Genomic DNA, 22,922 nt, shown 5'->3' with positions numbered 1-22,922 from the left:
TCCCCTTTCACTTAGAACTCATGACCCCTCCACTCTGGGAAAAGGTTTCTTGCTATCCACCCTGTCTCCGCCCTTCATGATTCTATCTGCCTAAATCAGGTTCCCCCCACAACCACCTCCTTTCCAATGAAAATAATGCTAACCTACTCAACTTGTCATAGCTAGCACCCTCCATACCAGGCAACATTATGGTGAACCTCCTCTGCACCCTCTCCAAAGCATCCACATCCTTTTGGTAATGTGGCGACCAGAACTATACACTCTATTCCAAATGTGGCCAAATCAAAATCTTATACAATTGTATCATGACCTGCCAACTCTTGTACTCAATACCCTGTCCGATGAAGGAGAGCATGCAATATGTCTTGACCACTCGACTGACTGGCATTGCCACCTTCAGGGAACCCCTCTGCCCCGGTTTCAAGAATGCTGCAAAGATATCTGATAAAGCCCCAAGTATTTCCCCTCTCGCTTCCCTCAGGAACTTAGGATAGACCCGTGCAGACCTTGGGACTTGTCCACCTTAATGCCCTTTCAAACACATGACACTTCCTCCCTCCTTATGCCAATATGACCTGGAGGAATCAGAGATCTACCCCTAACCTCAACATCCGCCATGTCCCTCTCCTCGGTGAATACCAATGCAAAGTATTCATTAAGAATCTAACCTGTTTTCTGACTCCATGCATATCTTTACACCTTTGTCTTTGAGTCAGCCATCCTCTTCCCTTGTTACCTCTTGCTCCTTATATATGAGGCTTTAGAGTTTTCCTTAACCCTGCTTGTGAAGGATATCTCATGACCTCTTTTCGCCCTCTTAATTCCTTGTTTCAGATTGGTGGTATATTCCCGATATTCTTCCAAAGCTTCGTCTGACTTCAGTTGTTTAGACCTTATGTATGCATCCTTTTTCCTCTTAGCTAGTCTCACGATTTCACCTGTCATCCAAGGCTCCCTAATCTTGCTATTTCTATCCTTCATTTTCACAGGAGTGCATCTCTCCTGAACTCTAATCAACCTCTCTTTAAAATCCTCCCACATATTGAATGTGGTTTTCCTTCAAACAGCTGCTCTCAATCTGCATTCCACAGCCCCTGCTGAATTTTGGTACAATCGGCCTTCCTTCACCCCCCAACCCCCCCCGCCCCCGCAATTTAGCACTCTTCTTTAGGACCATGCCGTCTTTGTCCATGAGTATTCTAAAACTTAAGGAATTGTGATCAGTATTCACAAAGTAATCCCCCACTGAAACTTCAACCATCTGGTCGGGCTCATTTCCTAACACCAGGTCCAGTATGGCCCCTTCACAAGTTGCAGAAAGTGAGGACTGCAGATGCTGGAGATTAGAGCCGAGAGTGTGGTGCTGGAAGAGCACAGCAGGTCAGACAGCATCCGAGGACCAGGATAATTGATGTTTCAGGCATAAGCCCTTCATCAGGAATAAGACTTGTCGGTTGGGATGAGAGGTAAATGTGGGGGGGGGAGGTGGCGAGGTAGCTGGGAAAGCGATAGGTAGATGAAGATGAGGGAGAAGGTGATAGGTCAAAGGGGGCAGTGATGGACAGGTCTGGAGTGCGTTGCAGAGTTGGAGCTTGGGATTGGGATAATGTTTGGGGAGAGGAACTGAGGAAACTGTTGAAATCCACATTTATCCTGTGTAGTTGCAGGGTCCCAACCACACCAGTCCTTCCACATCTGTCAGACATTCACCTGTACCTCGACTAATGTCATTTACTGCATCCGTTGCACCATGTGTGGTCCCCTGTATATTGGGGAGACAGGATGCCTTCTTGCAGATTAGAACAGTTAAATGCGTGGCTACAGGGATGGTGCAGGAGGGAGGGATTCTGGTATTTGGATAACTGGGGTTCTTTCTGGGGAAGGTGGGACCTCTATAAACAGGATGGTCTACACCTGAACCTGAGGGGCACCAGTCTCCTTGGGGGGAGGTTTGCTTGTGCTCTGGGGGGTGGGGGGGGGGTTTAAACTAACTCTGCAGTGGCATGGGAACCTAGACTGTAGCTTTAGGGTGCAGGACCTGGAGTGTAGGGAGGTTAGGAACATGACATCAATCTCAAAGGATGGTGCCTGTTAACAGGAAAGTGGCTTGAAGTGTGTATACTTCAATGCAAGAAGTATACGAAATAAGGTAGGTGAACTTGCAGCGTGATTTGGTACCTGGGATTTTGATGTTGTGGGTATTACGAAGACATGGGTAGAACAGGGACAGGATTGGCTGTTGCAGGTTCCAGGGTTTAAATGTTTTAGTAGGGTCAGAGGTGGGGGTAAAAGAGGGGGAGGTGTGGCATTGCTTGTCAAAGATAGAATTACAGCGGTGGAAAGGACGATGGATGAAGACTCGCCATCTGAGGTAGTTTGGGCTGAGGTTAGAAATAGGAAAGGTGAGGTCACCCTGTTAGGAGTTTTCTCCAGGCCTCCTAATAGTCCGAAAGACGGAGAAGAAAAGATTGCAAGGACGATTCAGAAGAAGAGTGAAAGTAACAGGGTGGTTGTTATGGGGGACTTTAACTTTCCTGATATTGACTGGGAAAGCGATAGCTCGAGTTCGTTAGATGGGTCGGTGTTTGTCCAATGTGTGCAGGAGAGTTTCCTGACACAATATGTAGACAGGCCAACAAGAGGTGAGGCATTCTGGATTTGGTTCTGGGTAACGAACCAGGCCAGGTGTTAGGATTGGAGGTAGGTGAGCACTTTGGGGACAGTGACCACAACTCGGTGACTTTTACTCTAGTGATGGAGAGGGATATGTGTGCACTGCAGGGCAAGAGTTATAGCTGGGGGGCAGGGAAATTATGATGCGGTGAGGCACGACTTAGGATGCGTGCCTCGGAAAAGTAGGCTTCAAGGCAAGGGCGCACTTGATATGTGGAGCTTGTTCAAGGAGCAACTATTGAGTGTCCTTGATAAGTATGTACCTGTCAGGCAGGGAGGAAAGGGTCGTTTGAGGGAGCCATGGTTTAATAAGGAATTGGAATCCCTTGTTAAAGGGAAGAGGGCGGCCTATGTAAAGATGAGGCGTGAAGATTCAATTGGGACGATTGAGAGTTATAAGGTAGCCAGGAAGGATCTGAAGAGAGAGCTAAGAGCAGCAAGGAGGGGACATGAAAAGTCCTTAGTTGGTAGGATTAGGGAAAACCCAAAGGCTTTCTATAGGTATGTCAGGAATAAAAGCATGACTAGGTAGGAATAGGTCTAGTCAAGGATAGTAGTGGGAAGTTGCGTGTGGAGGCTGAAGAGATTGGGGAGACACTGAATGAATACTTTTCGTCAGTATTCACTCAGGAACAGGACATTGTTGCCGATTTGAATACTGAGTCACAATCAATTAGAATGGACGGCTTTGAGGTATGTAGGGAAGAGGTGTTGTTGGAAATTCTGGAAAGGGTGAAAATAGATAAGTCCCCTGGGCCCGATGGCATTTCTCCTCGGATTCTCTGAGAAGCAAGGGAGGAGATTGCAGAGCCATTGGCCTTGATTTTTATGTCCTCGTTGTCTACAGGAATAGTGCCAGAAGACTGGAGGATAGCAAATGTGGTTCCCCACGTTCAAGAAGGGGAGTAGGGATAACCCTAGTAACTATAGGCCGGTGAGCCTCACCTTTGTTGTGGGCAAAGTCTGAGAGAGAATTGTAAGGGATAGAATTTATGAACATCTGGATAGGAATAATGTGATCAAGGATAGTCAGCATGGTTTTGTGAAGGGCAGATCGTGCCTCACAAACCTTATTGAATTCTTTGAGAAGGTGACTAAGGAGGTGGACGAGGGTAAAGCGGTAGATGTGGTGTATCTGGATTTTAGTAAGATGTTTGATAAGGTTTCCCATGGTAGGCTACTGCAAAAAAACGGAGGTATGGCATTGAGGATGAGTTGGAGGTTTGGATTAGGAATTGGCTGGCTGCAAGAAGACAGAGGGTAGGTGTTAATGGTAAAGGTTCATCTTGGAATGCAGTTACTAGCGGTGTTTCGCAAGGATCTGTTTTGGGACGTTTGCTTTTTATCATTCTTATAAATGACCTGGAGGAAGGGCTAGAGGGTTGGGTGAGCAAGTTTGCGGATGATACGAAAGTCGGTGGAGTTGTTGACAGTGAGCAAGGATGTGTCAGGTTACAGTGGGATATAGATAAGCTGCAGAGCTGGGCAGAAAGGTGGCAAATGGATTTCAATATGGGTAAGTGTGAGGTGATTCACTTTGGTATGAGTAACAAAAAGATGGGGTACTGGGCTAATGGTCGGATACTTGGTCGTGTGGATGAGCAGAGGTATCTTGGTGTCCATGTACACAGATCTCTGAAAGTTGCCATCCAGGTCAATAGTGCGGTGAAGAAAGCATATGGCGTACTGGCTTTTATTGGTAGAGGAATTGAGTTCCGCAGTCCTGAGGTCATGTTGCAGTTGTATAAGACTCTGGTGCGGCCGCATCTGGAGTATTGTGTGCAGTTTTTGTCGCCATACTATAGGAAGGATGTGGAGGCACTGGAACGGGTGCAGAGGATGTTTACCAGGATGTTGCCTGGTATGGTAGGAAGATCGTATGAGGAAAGGCTGAGGCACTTGGGGCTGTTTTCATTGGAGAAAAGAAGGTTTAGGGGTGACTTGATAGAGGTGTACAAGATGATTAGGGGTTTAGATCGGGTTGACCATGAGAACCTTTTTCCACATATGGAGTCAGCTATTACGAGGGGCATAGCTTGAAATTAAGGGGTGGTAGGTATAGGACAGATGTTAGGGGTAGATTCTTTACTCAGCGAGTCGTGAGTTCATGGAATGCCCTGCCAGTAGCAGTGGTGGACTCTCCTCTTTATGGGCATTTAAACAGGCATTGGATAGGTATATGGAGGATGGTGGGCTTGGATCGGTGCAACATCGCAGGCCAAAGGTCCTGTACTGCGCTGTATTTTTCCATGTTCTATGTTTCAGAGAACACTTCTGAGTCATCCGCACCCACCAATCCCACCGCCCCGGGGCTGAACGCTTCCACTCCCCTCCCACTCCGTCAAGGATATGCAGTTCCTGGGTCTCCTCCCCCACCAAACCATTACCACCTGATTCCTGGAGGAGGAACGCCTCATATTCCACCTGGGGACCTATCACCTTCTCCCTCACCTTCTTCCACCTTTCGCTTTCTCAGCTACCTTCTCTCCCTCTTCTCCTCCCCTCTCTTCCCCCACGTTCCCCCCCCCCCTTTCCATTTATCTCTCCACCCCGACCCACAAACCTCATTCCTGATGAAGGGCTTATGCCCGAAGGGTTTATGTCGATTCTCCTGCTGCTTGGGTGCTGCCTAACCTGCTATGCTTTTACAGCACCACACTCTTGACTCTGCAGGAGTTGGATTACTTATGTACTGCTCATGAAAACCCTCCTGGCTGCTCCTTCCAAATTCTGCTCCACCTAATCTTCTTACACTAAGCAAATCCCAGTCAATGTTGGAACATTTAAAATCTCCTACTTTGTTGCTCCCTGTTGCTGCTACCTCTTTCTATGATCTCTCTGCATTATTGTACCTCTATCTCACATTTGCTGTTGGGAGGCCTGCACTGCAGCCCTAACATTGTTACCGCACCCTTCCTATTTATGAGCTCTGCCCATATTGCCTCACTGCTCGAGTCCATCATAGTGTCCTCCTTCAGCACAGCTGTGGTATCCTCTCTGACCAGAAATGCAACTTTCCCACCCCTTTTACCTCACTATCTATCTCACCTGAGGCATTGACATACTGGGGCATTTAGTTGCCAATCATGCCCTTTGAACCAAGTTTCAGTCATAGCAATAACATCTTTCTCCCAGATACTAATCCAAACCCTAAGTTCATCTGCCTCACCTACTATACTACTTGCATTAAAACAAATGCACCTCAGACCACCAGTCTCTCAGCGTTCATCCGCCGCTACCTGCCTACTCTTCCCTTTAGTCACACTGACTCCATTATCTAGTTCCTTATAGGCTTTAGTTACTACCTCCTTCCTATCCACTAACCTCCTTATTTGGTTTCCACCCACCGCCACATTAGCTTCAACCCTCCCCAACAGCGTGAGCAAAAGCACCCCCAAGGACATTGGTTCCACTCCCACCCAGGAGTCGACTATCCAATTTTTAACAGTCCCACCTCCCTCAGAACCAGTCCCAATGTCCCAAAAACCTGAACGCCTCCCTGCTGCACTATCTCTCAAGCCACGCACTCACCCCGAATATTCTCTCATTCCTACTCTGACTAGCGGGTGGCACTGGTAGCAACCTTGTCAATACTCCCTCTGAGGTCCAACTTTTTAATTTCATTCCCAACTTCCTAAATTCTTCACTGTAGGACCTCATCCTGTTTATTACCCATATCATTGGTAGGAGAAAGTGAGGACTGCAGATGCTGGAGATCAGAGCTTAAAAATGTGTTGCTAGAAAAGCACAGCAGGTCAGGCAGCATCAAAGGAGAAGGAGAATTTACGTTTCGGGCATAAGCCCTTCTTCAGGAATATATCATTGGTGCCTACGTTCACCCTCCCTTTTGAGAACTTGCTGCAGTCGCTCTGAGACATCGCTGACCCGTGTACCTGGGAGGCAACAGGAGTCTCGTTTCCGATCCCAGAAACTCCTATCTACTCCACTTACAATTGAATCCCCAATAACGATAGCCCTTCCACTCTTTTTCCTGCCCTTCTGTGTAGCAGAGCCTGCCATGGTGCCATGAACTTGGCTACTGCTGCGTTCCCCTGGTGAGCCATCTCTCCCAACAGTATCCAAAGCAGTTATACCTGTTTTGAAGGGAGATGACTGCAGGGGACACCTGCACTGCCTTCCTACTCTTTCTTTGCCTTTTGGTCACACATTTCCCTTCTCCCTCAACTATCCTAATCTGCGGTGTGACTAATTAACTAAACATGCTATCCACGACCTCCTCAGCATGGCGTAAGCTCTAAAGTGAGTCCAGCTGCAGCTCCAGAGCCATCATGTGGTCTAACAAGAGCTGCAACTGGACACACCTCTTGCACCTGAAGGAGCCAGGGACATCAGCTGTGGCCCTGAGCTCCCATATTGAGCAAGGCGAGCATAACATGGATCTGCGATCTCCTGCCATTTTTAATTGAATGCTTTACCTAAGTTGAAACTAAAGTTATGAAAAAGGAAAGAAGTTGTTTTTTAACCAATTTACCAAAATCATTACCTTGTCAACAAACCACAGAGTCCTTTTGTTTTGGTTAGAGGAGGGCAGGTGGGAGACGTTAGACAGGTAGTGTCTCGGGTTTAGCCACTCCCCGAATATATCCCCGAGTTTCTTAAATGGTTTGCTTCGCCTACCTTGCTGCAGTTAAATGGAGGCCGCAGAACCCTGAGGGAAACTTTTTAAACTGTTTGCTTCTCTTTCCGGCAGCCCCTTGATCCTCATTTTCTCTGCCCTCACTGCAATTAAAATGGTTGTTTTTACTTATCCATTGCTGGTTCCTAAAATAAAAAAATCCAATCTTCTGGCTTCGGACTAATTTTCAACACTTTTGTAGGCCTTAGTTTTTGATTGAATACTTTGCTTGACTATCATTGTTTATCACAGGTCATTCATCCTTCTCAACAAGGCCTTTTTTTTGGACTGAGATAGATTTTGCTGAGTGTTATGAAATTTGTGCTTGCGTGTCTGCTACTGCTTATCTACTGACCTTTCTTTTTGTTTATTTTTCTAGCCTGGGCAACTTTCTTTCTGCCTCTAATTTCTCTTGAGTTTACTGGTTTGAAATGCAATTTGCTGCCCCTCAAACTAAATTTGAAATTCTACCAAGCTCATTATTGCTACCTCTTAGAGGTTCCTTAGCCACAAAATCTCTCATTCATCCTACTTCATTGCAAATGACTAGATCTGAAATAGCCTGTTCACTAGCTATTTCTGCAACATATTGCTCTAAGATAAAAGCCATGATTCAATCTGCAAATTCATCTTTATCATTAAGTCATAATGTAGATTTCTAAATTGCCATGACAATTTTAGCATTCTTCTTGCACACCTCCTTTATTTCCTGACATATCTATTGTCTTAGTGAGATAATAATAGCGTTATCGACAAACTCTCATCCATAACTTCTTTACCCTTTCTATTTTTTTACTGATGCCAAATGCCCTTTTAATGTTGAGTTTCCAATATTGAATAGGAGAAAGTTTTGATCTCTTCATAGCCAACTGCCACAGCGACATTAAATGCCTCAACCTCTCCACCCCTCTCACCCTCGGAACATGCAGCCCTCCACTCCCTCCGTTCCAACCCCAACCTCACTATCAAATCGGCAGACAAGGGAGGCGCGGTAGTAGTTTGGTGCACTGACCTTTACACCGCTGAGGCTAAACGCCAGCTCGCGGACACCTCCTCCTGCCCCCTTGACCATGACCCCACCTCCCACCACCAAACCATCATCTCCCAGACCATCCATAACCTCATCATCTCGGCGGATCTCCCATCCACTGCCTCCAACCTCATAGTCCCACAACCCCGCACCGCCCGTTTCTACCTCCTGCCCAAAATCCACAAACCCGACTGTCCCGGCCGACCCATTGTCTCAGCCTGCTCCTGCCCCACCGAACTCATCTCTGCCTATCTCGACCCGGTCCTGTCCCCCTTAGTCCATGAATCCCCACCTACGTTCGGGACACCACTCACGCCCTCCACCTCCTCGATGATTTTCGCTTCCCCGGTTCTCAATGCCTTATCTTCACCATGGACATCCAGTCCCTGTACACCTCCATCCCCCATCACGAAGGACTCAAAGCCCTCCGCTTCTTCCTTTCCCGCCGTACCAACCAGTACCCTTCCACTGACACCCTCCTTCAACTGACTGAACTGGTTCTCACTCTGAACAACTTCTCTTTCCAATCCTCCCACTTCCTCCAAACCAAAGGAGTAGCCATGGGCACCCACATGGGCCCCAGCTATGCCTGCCTCTTTGTAGGATATGTGGAACAGTCCATCTTCCGCAGCTACACTGGCACCACCCCCCACCTTTTCCTCCGCTACATCGATGACTGTATCGGCGCTGCCTTGTGCTCCCACGAGGAGATTGAACAGTTTAGCAACACCTTCCACCCTGACCTCAAATTTACCTGGATCATCTCAGACTCCTCCCTCCCCTTCCTAGACCTCTCCATTTCTATCTCGGGCGACCAAATCAACGCGGACATTTACTATAAACCGACCGACTCCCACAGCTACCTAGACTAACCTCCTCCCACCCTGCCCCCTGTAAAAACGATATCCCATCTTGCCAATTCCTTCGTCTCCGCCGCATCTGCTCCCAGGAGGACCAGTTCCAAAACCGTACCACCCAGATGGCCTCCTTCTTCAAGGACCACAATTTCCCCCCAGACGTGCCCTCCACCGCATCTCCTCCACTTCCCGCTCCTCTGCTCTTGAGCCCCGCCCCTCTAATCACCACCAGGACAGAACTCCACTGGTCCTCACCTACCACCCCACCAACCTCCATTTACATCGTATCATCCGTCGTCATTTCTGCCACCTCCAAACGGACCCCACCACCAGGGGTATATTTCCCTCCCCTCCCCTATCAGCGTTCCGAAAAGACCCCTCCCTCCGTGACTCCCTCGTCAGGTCCACATCCCCACCAACCCAACCTCTACTCCCGGCACCTTCCCCTGCAACCGCAAGAAATGCAAAACTTGCGCCCACACCTCGCCCTTACTTCCCTCCAAGGCCCCAAGGGATCCTTCCATATCCACCACAAATGCACCTGCACCTCCACACACATCATTTCCTGCATCCACTGCACCCGATGTGGCCTCCTCTATATTGGGGAGACAGGCCACCTACTTGCGGAACGTTTCAGAGAACACCTCTGGGACACCCGCACCAACCAACCCAATCACCCTGTGGCTCAACACTTCAACTCCCCCTCCACCCCACCAAGGACATGCAGATCCTTGGACTCCTCCATCGCCAGACCACAGCAACATGACGGCTGGAGGAAGAGCACCTCATCTTCCGCCTAGGAATCCTCCAACCACAAGGGAAGAACTCAGACTTCTCCAGTTTCCTCATTTCCCCTCCCCCCACCTTGTCTCAGTCCCAACCCTCGAACTCAGCATCACCTTTCTAATCTGCAATCATCTTCCTGACCTCTCCGCCCCTACCCCCACTCCGGCCTATCACCCTCACCTTAACCTCCTTCCACCTATCACATTTCCAACGCCTCTCCCCCAAGTCCCTCCTCCCTACCTTTTATCTTAGCCTGCTGGACACACTTTCCTCATTCCTGAAGAAGGGCTCATGCCCGAAACGTCGATTCTCCTCCTTGGATGCTGCCTGACCTGCTGCACTTTTCCAGCAACACACTTGCAGCCCCGTTTCCAAAATTGAACGTTCAGTCTCCAACAACATTACATCTTTTCTGGACTGGAGAAGCACTTGAATGGGAAGGGAAGAGTTCGAGTTGATGTGGTCAATGTAGGTAACAACAGCGTAGGTAAAACCAGGAAACAGGTTCTGCTAAGATATTCTTTTTTTCTGTTCATTCATGGAATATGGGAGTCAATGGTGGGCCAACATTCATTCCCAACTCCTCTTACAAACACCTCTGAGCTCAACCAAAATGCAGAACCACAGACTCATTGAAAGAAGTGGCAGCACTTGGCCTTCAGCCGTTTGAGCCTGCTCCATTCAATATGATGGCTCATTTTCTGACTCTGGAGAACCTTGTTTCTGCATTCTGCCCATACCCTTTGACTTCTTAGCCCTAAGAATTATACCTGACACCTTGTACACATTCTATTTTTTGGCCTCAACTGCTTTCTGTGACAGAGAATTCCACACGCTTACCACTCTCTGGGGAAAGACATGCCTCCTCACCTCAGTCTTTAATGACTGATACCCAGGGCTCATTGGGCATTCCCCTGAGAGTGTGACCCTTGGTTTGGGACTCCATAGTCATCAGTGCCATCCTTCCTGTGTTACTGGCTAATTCTGTTAGAATGTTCGAGTTTTCTGTGAGATTTTTAAAAATTCACAAGTTGTGGATGTTGCCTATCCCTGATTGCCCAGAGGACCGGGAGAAAGTGAGGACTGGAGATGCTGCCTGACCTGCTATGCTTTTTCAGAGCCACACTCTTAGCTGATTGCCCAGAGGCCAATTAAGGATCAACCACATTGCTGTGGGTCTGGAGTTAGATGTAGGCCAGACTAGGTAAGGATTACAGTTTCTTTTACCAGAAAGGATGTTAATAAACCACATGGATTTTTCCAATAATCGGCAATGGCATTATGATTATCATTAGATTCATCATTCTGTTTTTGTTATGGCGTTCAAATTCCAACAACTGCCATGGCAGGATTTGAAACTGGGCCCCTAGAATATTACTTGGGTCTCTACATTACTGATCTGGTGATTCTCCCACTCGGCCAATGCTCCCTCATTCTTCTCAATTCCAGTGAAACAATCCCAACAGATCCAGTTCAACCAACCCAGGAATCAGTCTGATAAAATTTCAGTGCTCTCCCTTCTCAAAGCATGCGTTCTCAGATAATGAGACCAAAACTGTACAATTTTCCAGGTGTGGTCTCACAAAAGCAGTCTCCAAATTTAGCCAGACTGTCTTGCTCCTGTTCTCAAGTCCTCTTGCTTTGAAGACCAACACACCATTTACTTTCTTCACTTGCTGCACCTGCTTGTGTACTTTCAGTGACTGGCACAAAGGATACTCAGGTCTCATTGTACATTCCCCTTTTTCCAATCTTTCTCCATTCTGGTAATTGCATTTCTGTTTTTCGACCAAACCTCTCATTTATCTACATTCTACTTCACCTGACGTTGCCCACAAGCTCAACAAGTTCAAATTACAAATTTCAAATGTTCAACACGTTCAAATTTCAACTTACATTGAAGCATGTCTGCATCCTCTACACAGCTCACCTGGTTCCCCTCAGGCCTTGTCATCTGCAGGCTTGGCAATATTACAGTTAGTGCCTTCATCTAAATTATGAACATATTGTGAATAGTTGGCGCTTCAACAGTAATCCCTGTACTAGCCCACGAGTCGCTACCTGCCATTAAGAAAAATTTCAATTTGTTTCTACTCTGTTTTCTGTCTGCAACCAGTTCTCTAAGCGTCTATACTACCCTCAATCCCATGCACTTCAATTTTACATGTTAATCTCTTCTGAACGTCCAAATAAACCGCAATTTTTTGGCTCCCCCTTCTCAACTCTACTGATTAAATCTTCAAAAAAAATTTCAGTTGATTTTTCAAGCATGATTTCCCTTTCGCAAATCCACGCTGACTCTGTCCAATCCTGTCATTGTTTTCCAAGTGCTCTGATATTATTTCTTTTAAATTCTCTCTAACATTTTCCTACCAATGTCAATAATTCCATGTTTTTTCTCTCTCTTTTTTTAATTCAAAGAGTTACATTCGCCACTCTCCAATCTGTTTGTCAGTCAACAGAAATCTAAAAACTGATCACCAATGCAATCATTATATTAAGGGCCACTTCCTTGAGTGTTCTGAGATATAGGCTATGATGTCCTGGGGATTTATTGGCCTTAAATGCCATTCATTTCTGCAGTGTCATTTCTCTACTAATACTGATTTCCTTCCATTCATCCCTCTAACTAAACCCTATGTTCCCCAAGAGTTTTGTGATCTCCTTTGTGAAGTCTGAACCCAAGTCCTTTTCCAGTTGGTCTGTCATCAGTTTGTACCCTTTATAACTTCCCTTGCTTCTTACAGTAAGAGATCTCCATTTTTCTTCACTAGTCTTTTTCTTTTCAAATACCTCTGGAAGGTTTACAACCAATTAGTATATTCCCCATAAGCTTGTTCTCATACTCAATTTTCCGTCTCTTAATTGATTCCTGTGACTTCCTTTGCTGAAATCTTAACTGTCCCCAGTCCTCAAGTTTTTTTTTGATCAGTTTATACATTCCTTCCTTCAGTTCAGTGCGATATCTAAGAAACAGAAGTTCCTGGAAAAGCTCAGCAGGTCTGGCAGCATCTGTGAAGAAAAATCAGAATTAACATTTCAGGTCTGGTGACCTTTTCTCAGAACTGATTTCCCTAATTTCTCAATATTTTATTTCCCTTGTTAGCCATGGTCGAACCACCTTTTTCATCGTATATTTGTGCCAGACAGGAATAGTTGTTCCAATGTACCAGTGCACTCTTTCAATGTTTGCTATTGCCTATCATCATCGTCCCTTTAACCGATATTCCCCAATTTATCTTAATCAATTTTCACTCATTCTATTATAGTTTCCCTTAATTAGATTCAGGACCCTCAGCTCAGCGTAAGTGATGTCACTCTCACACTTACACTTACTGTGAAGAATTCTATCATAACCACAAAGATGAGGACCTCACTATTACTACCTGAGCAAATCACATTGGTCTAAGACAAATAAAACTAGAGAAGTAAATGTGTGGCTCAGATTTTGGTGTGGGATAAATTAATTCTGATCATGGGGCAAAGCATCAGTGCCAGGGAAAGAGAGAGCTGTTCTGTTGGGCCTCATTTGAACCATTCTACGGCTAGTGTACCAGTGAATAATGTAACTGGAGTTGTAAAATTCAGCTTTAAGCTAAATAATAGGGGTTTCATTAGAACAAAAGGGAAAGAGAATAAAGGTGCAGGATAGTATACAGGTTAGCAATAATCAAGGTGTGACCAGAAGAGACTGAAAATATAAGCAGCAGAGTGCAGAAGAATGTTTTAAAGTTCACTCATCGGGCATGGGTGTTGCTGGCTGGCCAGCAATTATTGGCTGTCCCTCATTGCCTATGACATGAATGGCTTGCTTGGCCATTTCAGAGGGCACTTGAGAGTCAACCACATTGATGTGGGTCTGAAGTCACGTGTAGGCCAGATCAGGTGAGGGTGACAGCTTTCTTTCCCTGAAGGACATTAGTGAACAAAATGGGTTTTTCTGACAGTCTACAACAGTTTCATGGTCATCATTAGATTCTTAATTCTAGATTATTATTGAATTCAAATTCCATGTACTTAAATCCATCTCCCCAGAATATTACCTGAGTTTTCTGGATTATTCATCTCGTAAAAATACCACTCTACCATCACCTCCCAGAATTATAACCAGAATCATTAATAATGCTTAAAAAGTCCAAGCCGAGAACTGTTTACCTGAGTAAATGCAGCATTTATAGCACAATTAACGGAACCTTTCAGGATTGAGTGAATTTCAGAATTTTAACACGAATCCATGATACATATCATTAGAAATCTCTTAAGAATCTAGGGTGAAACTGTATCAACACCCAGTGTCTTATCAGCCTGCAACTCCATCTGACTGCTCATTACGACTCTCCTGCTGATTATGATTTCACCAAGTTTCTCTCTCCCTTCCTCCTTTTGATTTACAGCTATTACTGGAATGTTTTTGTCTCCTCTATAATGAATACTGAGACAAAATATTTGTTCATTTCCTCATTATCTACAATTAGCGCCCCATTCTCACTCTTTGGAATACCAGCATACACTTTACTTACCCTCTTTCTTTTTCAATACCTGCAGAAGCTTGGTGCGTTTTTACTTTTCTAGGTAACCTCTCTCATTCTAATTTCCTTCTCATGATGAAGATTTTTAATCATTCTCTGCTGTTTTTTATTTTCTTAGAATCTTAGAAGAATCCCTACAGTGTGGAAACAGGCCCTTTGGCTCAACAAGTCAACACCGAGTCTCCGACGAGTATCCACCCAGCCCCAAACCCCAACCCTATTACTCCACATTTATCCCTGACTAATGCACCTAACCCACACATCCCTGAACACTATGGGTAATTTAGCGTGGCCAATTCACCTACCTTGCACCTCCTTGGATGCGGGCAGAAACTGGAGGAAACCCATGCAGACATGGGGAGAATGTGCAAACTCCGCACAGACAGTTGTGCGAGACTGGAATTGAACCCAGATCCCTGATGCTGTGAGGCAGCAGTGCTAACTGCTGGGCCACCATGCCACCCCCAATTTATTTAATATCTGACCTGTCTATAATTATGCAATTATATGTTTGATGCTTGACTTTTTTTGGTTAACCAGAGATGTTGTGTCCTACCTTTATACATTTTCTCTGTAATAGGAAAATACTTATTGTGTTTATTATGAAATTTTTCTTTCTGTGTCTGCCACTTCTCTATTGATCTGTCCCCTCACAAATTAGCCCAGTTCACTCCATCTCATCTTCATCTCCACATAATTGCTGTTGTTTAACATGAAAATACTGGTCTTAGACCCACTCTTCTCCCTTTCAAACCAGATGTAAAATCCGTTCATGTTATATGCTTAATATTTATTTTACCTATTTTTGAAATCAACTTTTTCAGAGACGTTATTATATACCTCTGGAGCAAGTGAGAATTGAACCTGGGCCACTCAGTCCAGGGGTAACAGCACTACCACTGCACCACATTCACATTACCTGTTACTTAGGGGTGGCTTAATTCTGAGCTCATTCATTAATCCTGTCACAATTGTGGGATAATAGGTAAATTCATGTTACTTCTGCAATTCTGCAATTATAATTTCTGATACAAAGTAAATGAACTCACACCAGTGTGTAATTGTTTTGGCCAAGAGCTGAGTCAACAAGAATGGAAACGATGTGGAGGAAATATATAATTGTTTTTGTATTCGCTAAAATTGTATGTCAGAATTAAATGTGACAGCAAAACAATGGTTGACATTACGGGCAAGTAGATAAGATGTTGTGAGGGGATGAAGTTAAGTTAGATACGCCTGTACAAACAGTAGGTATAAACATCTGTTTCCAACTTTTACAGAGACAGAGGAACAAACCCCAATTAAAAGGGTCATAGGGATCAGAACAGCCTCGGGAAAGGTACAGATGGAGGGGGTAGATAATGATGAAGAAAGAATATGCCTAACAATGACCTACAGTGGGATGAGGTCAAATGGCCTTGTGAGGCCAGAAATAAGCATTTTGTCACAGACAAGGCAGGATAAGGCAAGAGATAAACAGGAGTAATGGGGCCAGTCTTAGGGAAGTGGAGGATGTAAACAGGGGAGGGAGCAATGTAAAACAAAAGAAACCAAATTATATAAATATTGTGTATGAATTGAATTTGGTGTGTGTATGTCCTCTGCCTTATAGGCACTGGGCATCATACCCACTTGCAAGTGTGAAATAAATGACACTGCTGATTCAGATCTTGTCTCGGACTGAAATTATTTAAGTGAGTGAGCTTTGTTTATCACACATTTCGCATTTCCTCATCTGGCAAGTCGTCTTTCCAGTCAGTTCTAAACTGTCCTGCACTTAACAAAAAGCTATCTTGAAAACATTCTTTAACTGTCTCAAATTTCGGATTAAAATAGCTAAGATTTATTGCTGTCCTTTTACCGTAGGCATTCAGTATTTCTTCATGTGTACTTGCTCCTCTGTTGTGGTTACCATTTTGTGTCTGTAGACTATTCTTACCCCTACTTTTTGTCAAGTCCACCCAATGAGTTCTCCCTGATCTCTTGAACTAAGGTCACCTCCAACTATTGCACCGATGTCATTGTAATTGTCATGGCTCTCCTTGGAGACAAGGAGGCTGAGAGGAAATGGGATGGATGTTTCCAAACTCATGAGCAGGCTTGATAAAGTTGAAAGGGAGAAGCTATTCCCACTCAGAAGGACCATGAAGGGAGGATGTAGTTTTAAAGCGATGTGCAAACAAAGCAAAGGTGATGTGAGGGAATAAAACATCTTCACACAACAAATAGTTAAACTATAGGATAACTGCCAGGAAATGCATGGAAGCAGGTTCAATTGAGATATTTAAGAAAGCATTGGGTAATTATTTGGATAGAAATAATATGCAAGGGTGTGGGGAAAAAGCAGGAAGTTAACAGTCGGTAATGGTGCTTGTTTGAAGAGCCAGTGCAGGGATGATGCTTTGACTGGCTTCCTTTTGCACTGTGCTAATTCTGTGACTAACATCTGTCATGCTGGGATGTCTGGAGAAAGCCGAACTGGAGCGAGATTGTGGCAAATGCTTCAGCCTTATTTCTTGTGTTTGGCTATTGAGCTGGACGCTCAGCCATGATCATGATGAATGACGGAGCAGGCTCAAAGGGCTGAATGGCCGCCTCCTCCTCCTGTCTGCTATGTTTCAATGTAAATACCAAGATTATAGCTGCACAGAAACATCTTGACTAATCGTGTCCCAAACAAGTCATATCTGAACTCAACTTCAACTCTGTTTTTGTCTCCGCTGTTGTTGCCAGGCCTACTGAGATTCTCGAATAATTTTTGCTTTTATTTTAGATCTCCAACATTAGCAGCAATTTGTTTTTATTTTAACCAGGGGTATGGCTAGTTCTGGAGCTTAAAGCTCCAGTATAATTGCTGGGATACTGTAAATTCTGTTGCTTTTATTGCATCCAATGCCTTCATGTTATCTTTTTGTAAAACATTGCAAGGATACCCAGGTCCCTTGTGCGCTGCACCATTTTGCAATAGTCTCTATTTCAGCAATACTCAGGCCGTGCATTTTATGATATTTATTGTCTGTCTGGCAAATTTTTGATAATGGGCTTAACCTCCTGTGTCTGGTATGAGTGGAGTATCAAACCAAACAAATGTAACTTTGCTGTTAATTTCAGCGAGAAATTCAGGAAAATTGTCTCCTCCTCGAGTGGTTAGAATATGGAGCTCACTGGCTTAAGGCAGATTGCTGAGATCCATTTAAAGAGAAGCTAGTTAAGTCGATGAGGAAGAAGATTTTTTTATTTTGTGAATTGTATGTAATATTTGGATTCTTAGAGGATTGTCCTGTGCACAGTGCAGGAGAATGAGGTCATATCATAACTTCTCATTTCTTAAATAGGTGTACAGTGTTTGCTCAGAAAGTGAAGTCTGATGCTTGAGAGCAGTAACATGGGTTGCACAGTGGTCTGATGACTGATTAAAAGTCTAAGCTTGAGTTTAAACAGTACTGGTAGAACAACAAAGTAGGCTGGGAGCATTACAGCCAAGAACAATACTGGCCATATTAATGTCAGCTTCCACAGACATAATTGGATAGAGAGTCAAAGTTGAGGTCCTTTTCTTCCTCATTCCTCCTCTTACTCTTCCCTCCACAATTCATTTCTCATCCAAACTTTGAGACAACTGTTGCATTTACACGATACCCCTTCCCCACTGAGGAGCAACTCAATATAAAGTTCAGATTGAATGTAAGAATTTCCTTGTTTGACTGATCAAGTTACCAGCTTTAAGCCCAAAGATGTATTTTTCTCAAGGTTATGTGTGTAATGAGAAATAAAATGGAAATTACTAATTTTAGTTCTGAATTTTATCAAAGGTTACACAAAGACAAATGTCGTACGTATGCACAGGTATAAGCATTTATTTTCTTTTCATCCTAGATATGGCATCTTTGACCGCTGTCGAGAACTTGTGGAAGCAGGTTACGATGTACGGCAGCCTGACAAAGAAAATGTTACACTGCTGCACTGGGCTGCAATCAATAACAGAATTGATCTGAGCAGGTAGCTGTTTGAGAGTTATTACTATTCATTGAATGATTGTGCACGTTGTGAAATGTTAGAAGTTGTCTTCTAATAAATTTGTTTAAATGCAGTTGGTAGCAAAACTGGTACTTGGACAATCTGATTGGTGTAATTATAATTGTATTATTGTGTACTCATATTTCTTATAATTGTGGAATGCCCATACAAAACGAATCTTATTTGCAACTTTGGTAAAATTGTTACGTTTGATTGATTTGACAGAGGAAACATTTCAGTATCAGTTTATTTATTCCTCATGATTAATTCTGTTCAAGGTTTTGCAGTTTATATGACACCCAGAGCACATGGACTGCAGTTTACCTCCACCTTCTCAAGGGCAACAAGGGATGGGCAATAAGTATTGGCCAGATAGTGACTCCCACGCCCCAAAAGTGAATGGACTTTTGTTTCATTCGTTCATTGGATGAGGGTGTTACTGGCTGGGCCAGCATTTATTGCCCATTACTAATTGGCCAGAGGGCAGTTAAGCCTTTTGATCCTCTGGGATTATATGACAACTTCATTTAAAAACGCTACAAAAGTGTTGGAGGCAGTTAGAGAAGGTTCACTTCACTAATTGCTAAGAGGTGGAAATTGAAAAATTGCTCTGGCTGATCTAGATTAGTCAACCTCCGGTAAAATTTTAAAAATCACACAACACCAGGTTATAGTCCAACAGGTTTAATTGGAAGCACACTAGCTTTCGGAGCGACGCTCCTTCATCAGGTGATTGTGTGATTTTTAACTTTGTACACCCCAGTCCAACACCAGCATCTCCAAATCGGGTAAAATTGACTTCTTGGAGAAAGTTACATCATAAATGTACAAAATCCTACAGACTTTCAGAAATTGTTTGACAGACTTCCACGCATTTTCTGAATGCTGTGGAGATTCAAGGTGAGGGTTGGGGCGGAATAAGAGCTTTTCAAAGGCTGGGCAAACGAGCAGTGTTCGAAGTGGTGGGAAACTGGAATGTGGGGGGACGGGGAACAAAAGGTGGCTGGGTGGAATTACTGACTGGGGTGTTTCAGGAATGAAAGAATCATTATTTCTAATCAACATTTGATTTCTAATAGCAGATCATTCAAGTCAGAATGGTTGACTTTACAAATTATCAAACTTGACAGGGGTTATTTGAACAGCAGGTTTTCCTTCTTGACAGCTGTTCATTTGAGTTTTTGTACTTACCCATGTTTGTTCACTCCTAATATTGCATTTCCATTGCTTGGACAGGCTTGAGAACAAAATTCATGATCTGCAGCTGCCTGCATTTGATTTGCCACTGTAAGGTACATTGGCAACCTTCCAATCCACTGGTATCTCTAATGACTTCCTCACAGTGATTGTTGATAATTCACTAATGGTTTCCTTTCACACTTGGATAAATAACAGTCTCTCCCTGAAGATTATTTTTGAGACCTATCAGCCTTTCCAGGTCATCTATTTCAGTTGTGTCAGAGTTAGTACTTTTGCCTGAATTTACAGTTCCCCTCTGGGAGGAGCATGTTGCATATGGCATCCCTTACGAACAGTTACTTGAGTTCGTTGTTCAGCGTGTTACATTCCTGTCTAGTTCTCTGTTTCAGGCCTTTACGAACTGTTTGACTGACCTTACTTTTGAAATAGAGAAAACAATTTCTTACTACCCATTGTGCTTTCCTTTCAAAGGCTACCTTTGACACTCTGGTCTTGTTAGCATCTGTATGTTCTTTGATTTACCTTCAGAACTTCTATCTCCCCCCATGCTGCAGTTGTTATTTGAAGCATGCTTTTGTCCTTCCTGCTGAACATGATATTTTAATAAAGCTGCTCCACTTGTTGAGTTGAGGTGCTGTTGAATAACATTACCCAAACAATTTGGATGAACTGGTCTTTCATTTGTCTTTTAAATTATCTGCTTTGAAGGACTGGACTTGACTGCTCACCTTAAGTATTTCCAAATTGCAGATCACATGAAATAACTCTAGCTGAATGTTGGCAAGGAGTGCCAAAACATACTTTCTGGATCAGTTGTACTCACTAGATAAATGTGATGATGACCCTTCATATTTTTGGTACTGATACAGTATGAATTACTTTTAGCAAACTCAGGACTCTGGATGACTTGGATTTTTCTGATTTATTGTTGATAGATTAAGATGACTGATTGAGTACAACTCTCTGCTCCTACATACTCTTGGTATTCCTTCAGAGAAGGAAGTGCCTTCCTATTGTCGCTGACCCAGGAATCTGTCAGCTTCCTTCTGGAATTAATTTTTTTGTGTGTGTGCAAGTTTTATTTTTTGCCCCACACCTTTTACTTCCCTGGTATCTCTGCTGTAAATTACCTGCCTCTTGCTTTTCTAACCCTTATATCTTATCAGCATTTTTTTATATCATGGAGAGGGCAGAAAATTAGGCAAATAAATAATAGTGATGAGAGTACAACAGTTGGTTAAGGAAGAATCCATTTTACTTCTGGGACCTGCTGAATTCTTTTTGATATTCATCAGAAGAAAAAAGCCTTTGTCCATTTGCCTGAAAGTAATCCGAAACATTCCGAAGGTTTGCAACTTTAAACAGAGGAGTTTTGACAAATTAGAAGCAAGCGCCCATTGGGTCACTGGTTATGAAGTAGAGTTTGATTTATTGTTGTCAAATAAACTGAGTTAGTGTGAAAAGTGGTGTTTTGTGTGCTCGACAGGCAGATTGTACCATACAAAATGCATCAAGGTAGCAGAACAAAGTGCAGAATGCAGTGTTATGACTCAGAAAGTACAGAAAGAGAGATCTGAATTAACATTTGAGAGGTTTGTTCAAAAGTCTGATAACAGCAGAGAAGAAGCTGTAACAAAAACAGCAATTGCTGGAAAATTTGAGCAGGTTTGGCTGCATCAATGGAGAGAAGTCAGAGTTAACATTTCAGATTGAGTGACCCTGCCGCAAAACTGGTGGGTAGTCACTGAGGAGTGTGATGTGGCTGTGGAAACACGTTTTAACAGATAACTGATCAAACATCAGGGGTGACAGTGAAATTAATGACGTTGGACGAAAAAAGATTGGAATGGAAATCCCATCGAAGAGAGGAGCAGAACTACTTCAATGTGGGCATGCCTAGAAGAGAAGTGGCAATGAGTTAAATACGAAATAAAAACAGAAAGAACTCCAGATGCTGTAAATCAGAAACAAAAATACAAATTGCTGGAAAAGCTCAACAGGTCTGTCACTATCTGCAGAGAGAAATCTGAGTTAACTTTTGAGTCAAATGACTCTTCCTCAGAACTGGAGGAAGAAGCTTTCTTGAATCTGTTCGTACAAGTATTCAAATTGCTATATCTTCTGCCCAACAAAAGAGGTTAGAAGAGCGTATTACCAGGTGGGAAAGGTCTTTGATTATAATTAATGATTGTCTCACACTGTAGTTAAAAAAAAAACTGTTGGAAAGTTGAGATGAAGCAGCATAAAGTCTACATTAAACTTTTACTAAACTGGTGAAGACGGACTTGACAGGATAATAACCTTTTGTAGGAGAAAGTGAGGAGTGCAGATGCTGGAGATCAGAGTCGAGAGTGTGGTGCTAGGAAAACACAGCAGGTCAGGCAGCATCCGAGGAGCAGGAGAATCGACGTTTCGGGCATAAGCCCTTCATCAGGAACCCTTCCTGATGAAAGGCTTATGCCTGCAATGTCAATTCTCCTGCTTCTCAGATTCTGCCTCACCTGCTGTGCTTTCCCAGCACCATACTCTCGACTAATAACCTTTTGTCCCAATCTTCCATGTTAGGCGACTGACGTGTGGAGTTTGCACGTTCTCCCCGTGTCTGCGTGGGTTTCCTCCGGGTGTTCCGGTTTCCTCCCACAGTCCAAAGATGTGCAGGTCAGGTGAATTGGCCATGCTAAATTGCCCGTAGTGTTCGGTGAGGGGTAGATGTAGGGGTATGGGTGGGTTGCGCTTCGGCGGGGCGGTGTGGACTTGTTGGGCCGAAGGGCCTGTTTCCACACTGTAAGTAATCTAAGTAATCTAATCTAATCTAGAATAAGGACAAAGATCAACTGACAATATTGCACACAGCAGGGTTCTATTGCCTGAATTATTCCTGGTTTGTCAGATTGCCTTGGTTATTATTAACTCAAGTAAACGCACATCATTTTCATGTCCAGTTACTCTTAGCTACAATGCAGTATCTCACTTATTGGACTAACTTAATTTGATAAAAAGGAGGAACTTGGATTTCCAAAGCACATTGTTTTGTCTCAGAAATGACCCATGCCTTTAACAAATGGGATTCATTGATGGTATTGACGCCATTGAATGTCAGTGGATGGTGGTGAGGTTGCCTCTTATTGGTCACATTGGAGGAGAAAGTGAGGACTGCAGATGCTGGAGATCAGAGCTGAAAATGTATTGCTGGA

General features: G+C 43.8%; 1 protein-coding gene across 1 annotated transcript in view; it reads left to right on the top strand.

Annotated features, from left to right (window-relative positions):
* zdhhc17 (zDHHC palmitoyltransferase 17) overlaps positions 1-22,922 on the top strand; it is a 152,474-nt gene that overhangs the window by 55,824 nt on the left and 73,728 nt on the right. The window contains exon 3 of the mRNA XM_072552062.1: positions 18,388-18,510. Coding sequence (XP_072408163.1) covers positions 18,388-18,510 — 123 coding nt within the window. The remainder of the gene's footprint in view (positions 1-18,387; positions 18,511-22,922) is intronic.

The sequence above is a fragment of the Chiloscyllium punctatum genome, chromosome 32, assembly GCF_047496795.1.
Source record: "Chiloscyllium punctatum isolate Juve2018m chromosome 32, sChiPun1.3, whole genome shotgun sequence".
In the NCBI taxonomy this organism is placed as follows: domain Eukaryota; kingdom Metazoa; phylum Chordata; class Chondrichthyes; order Orectolobiformes; family Hemiscylliidae; genus Chiloscyllium; species Chiloscyllium punctatum.
Note: the sequence above shows the minus strand (reverse complement) of the source record. Positions and strands in the feature narration are given on the sequence as shown.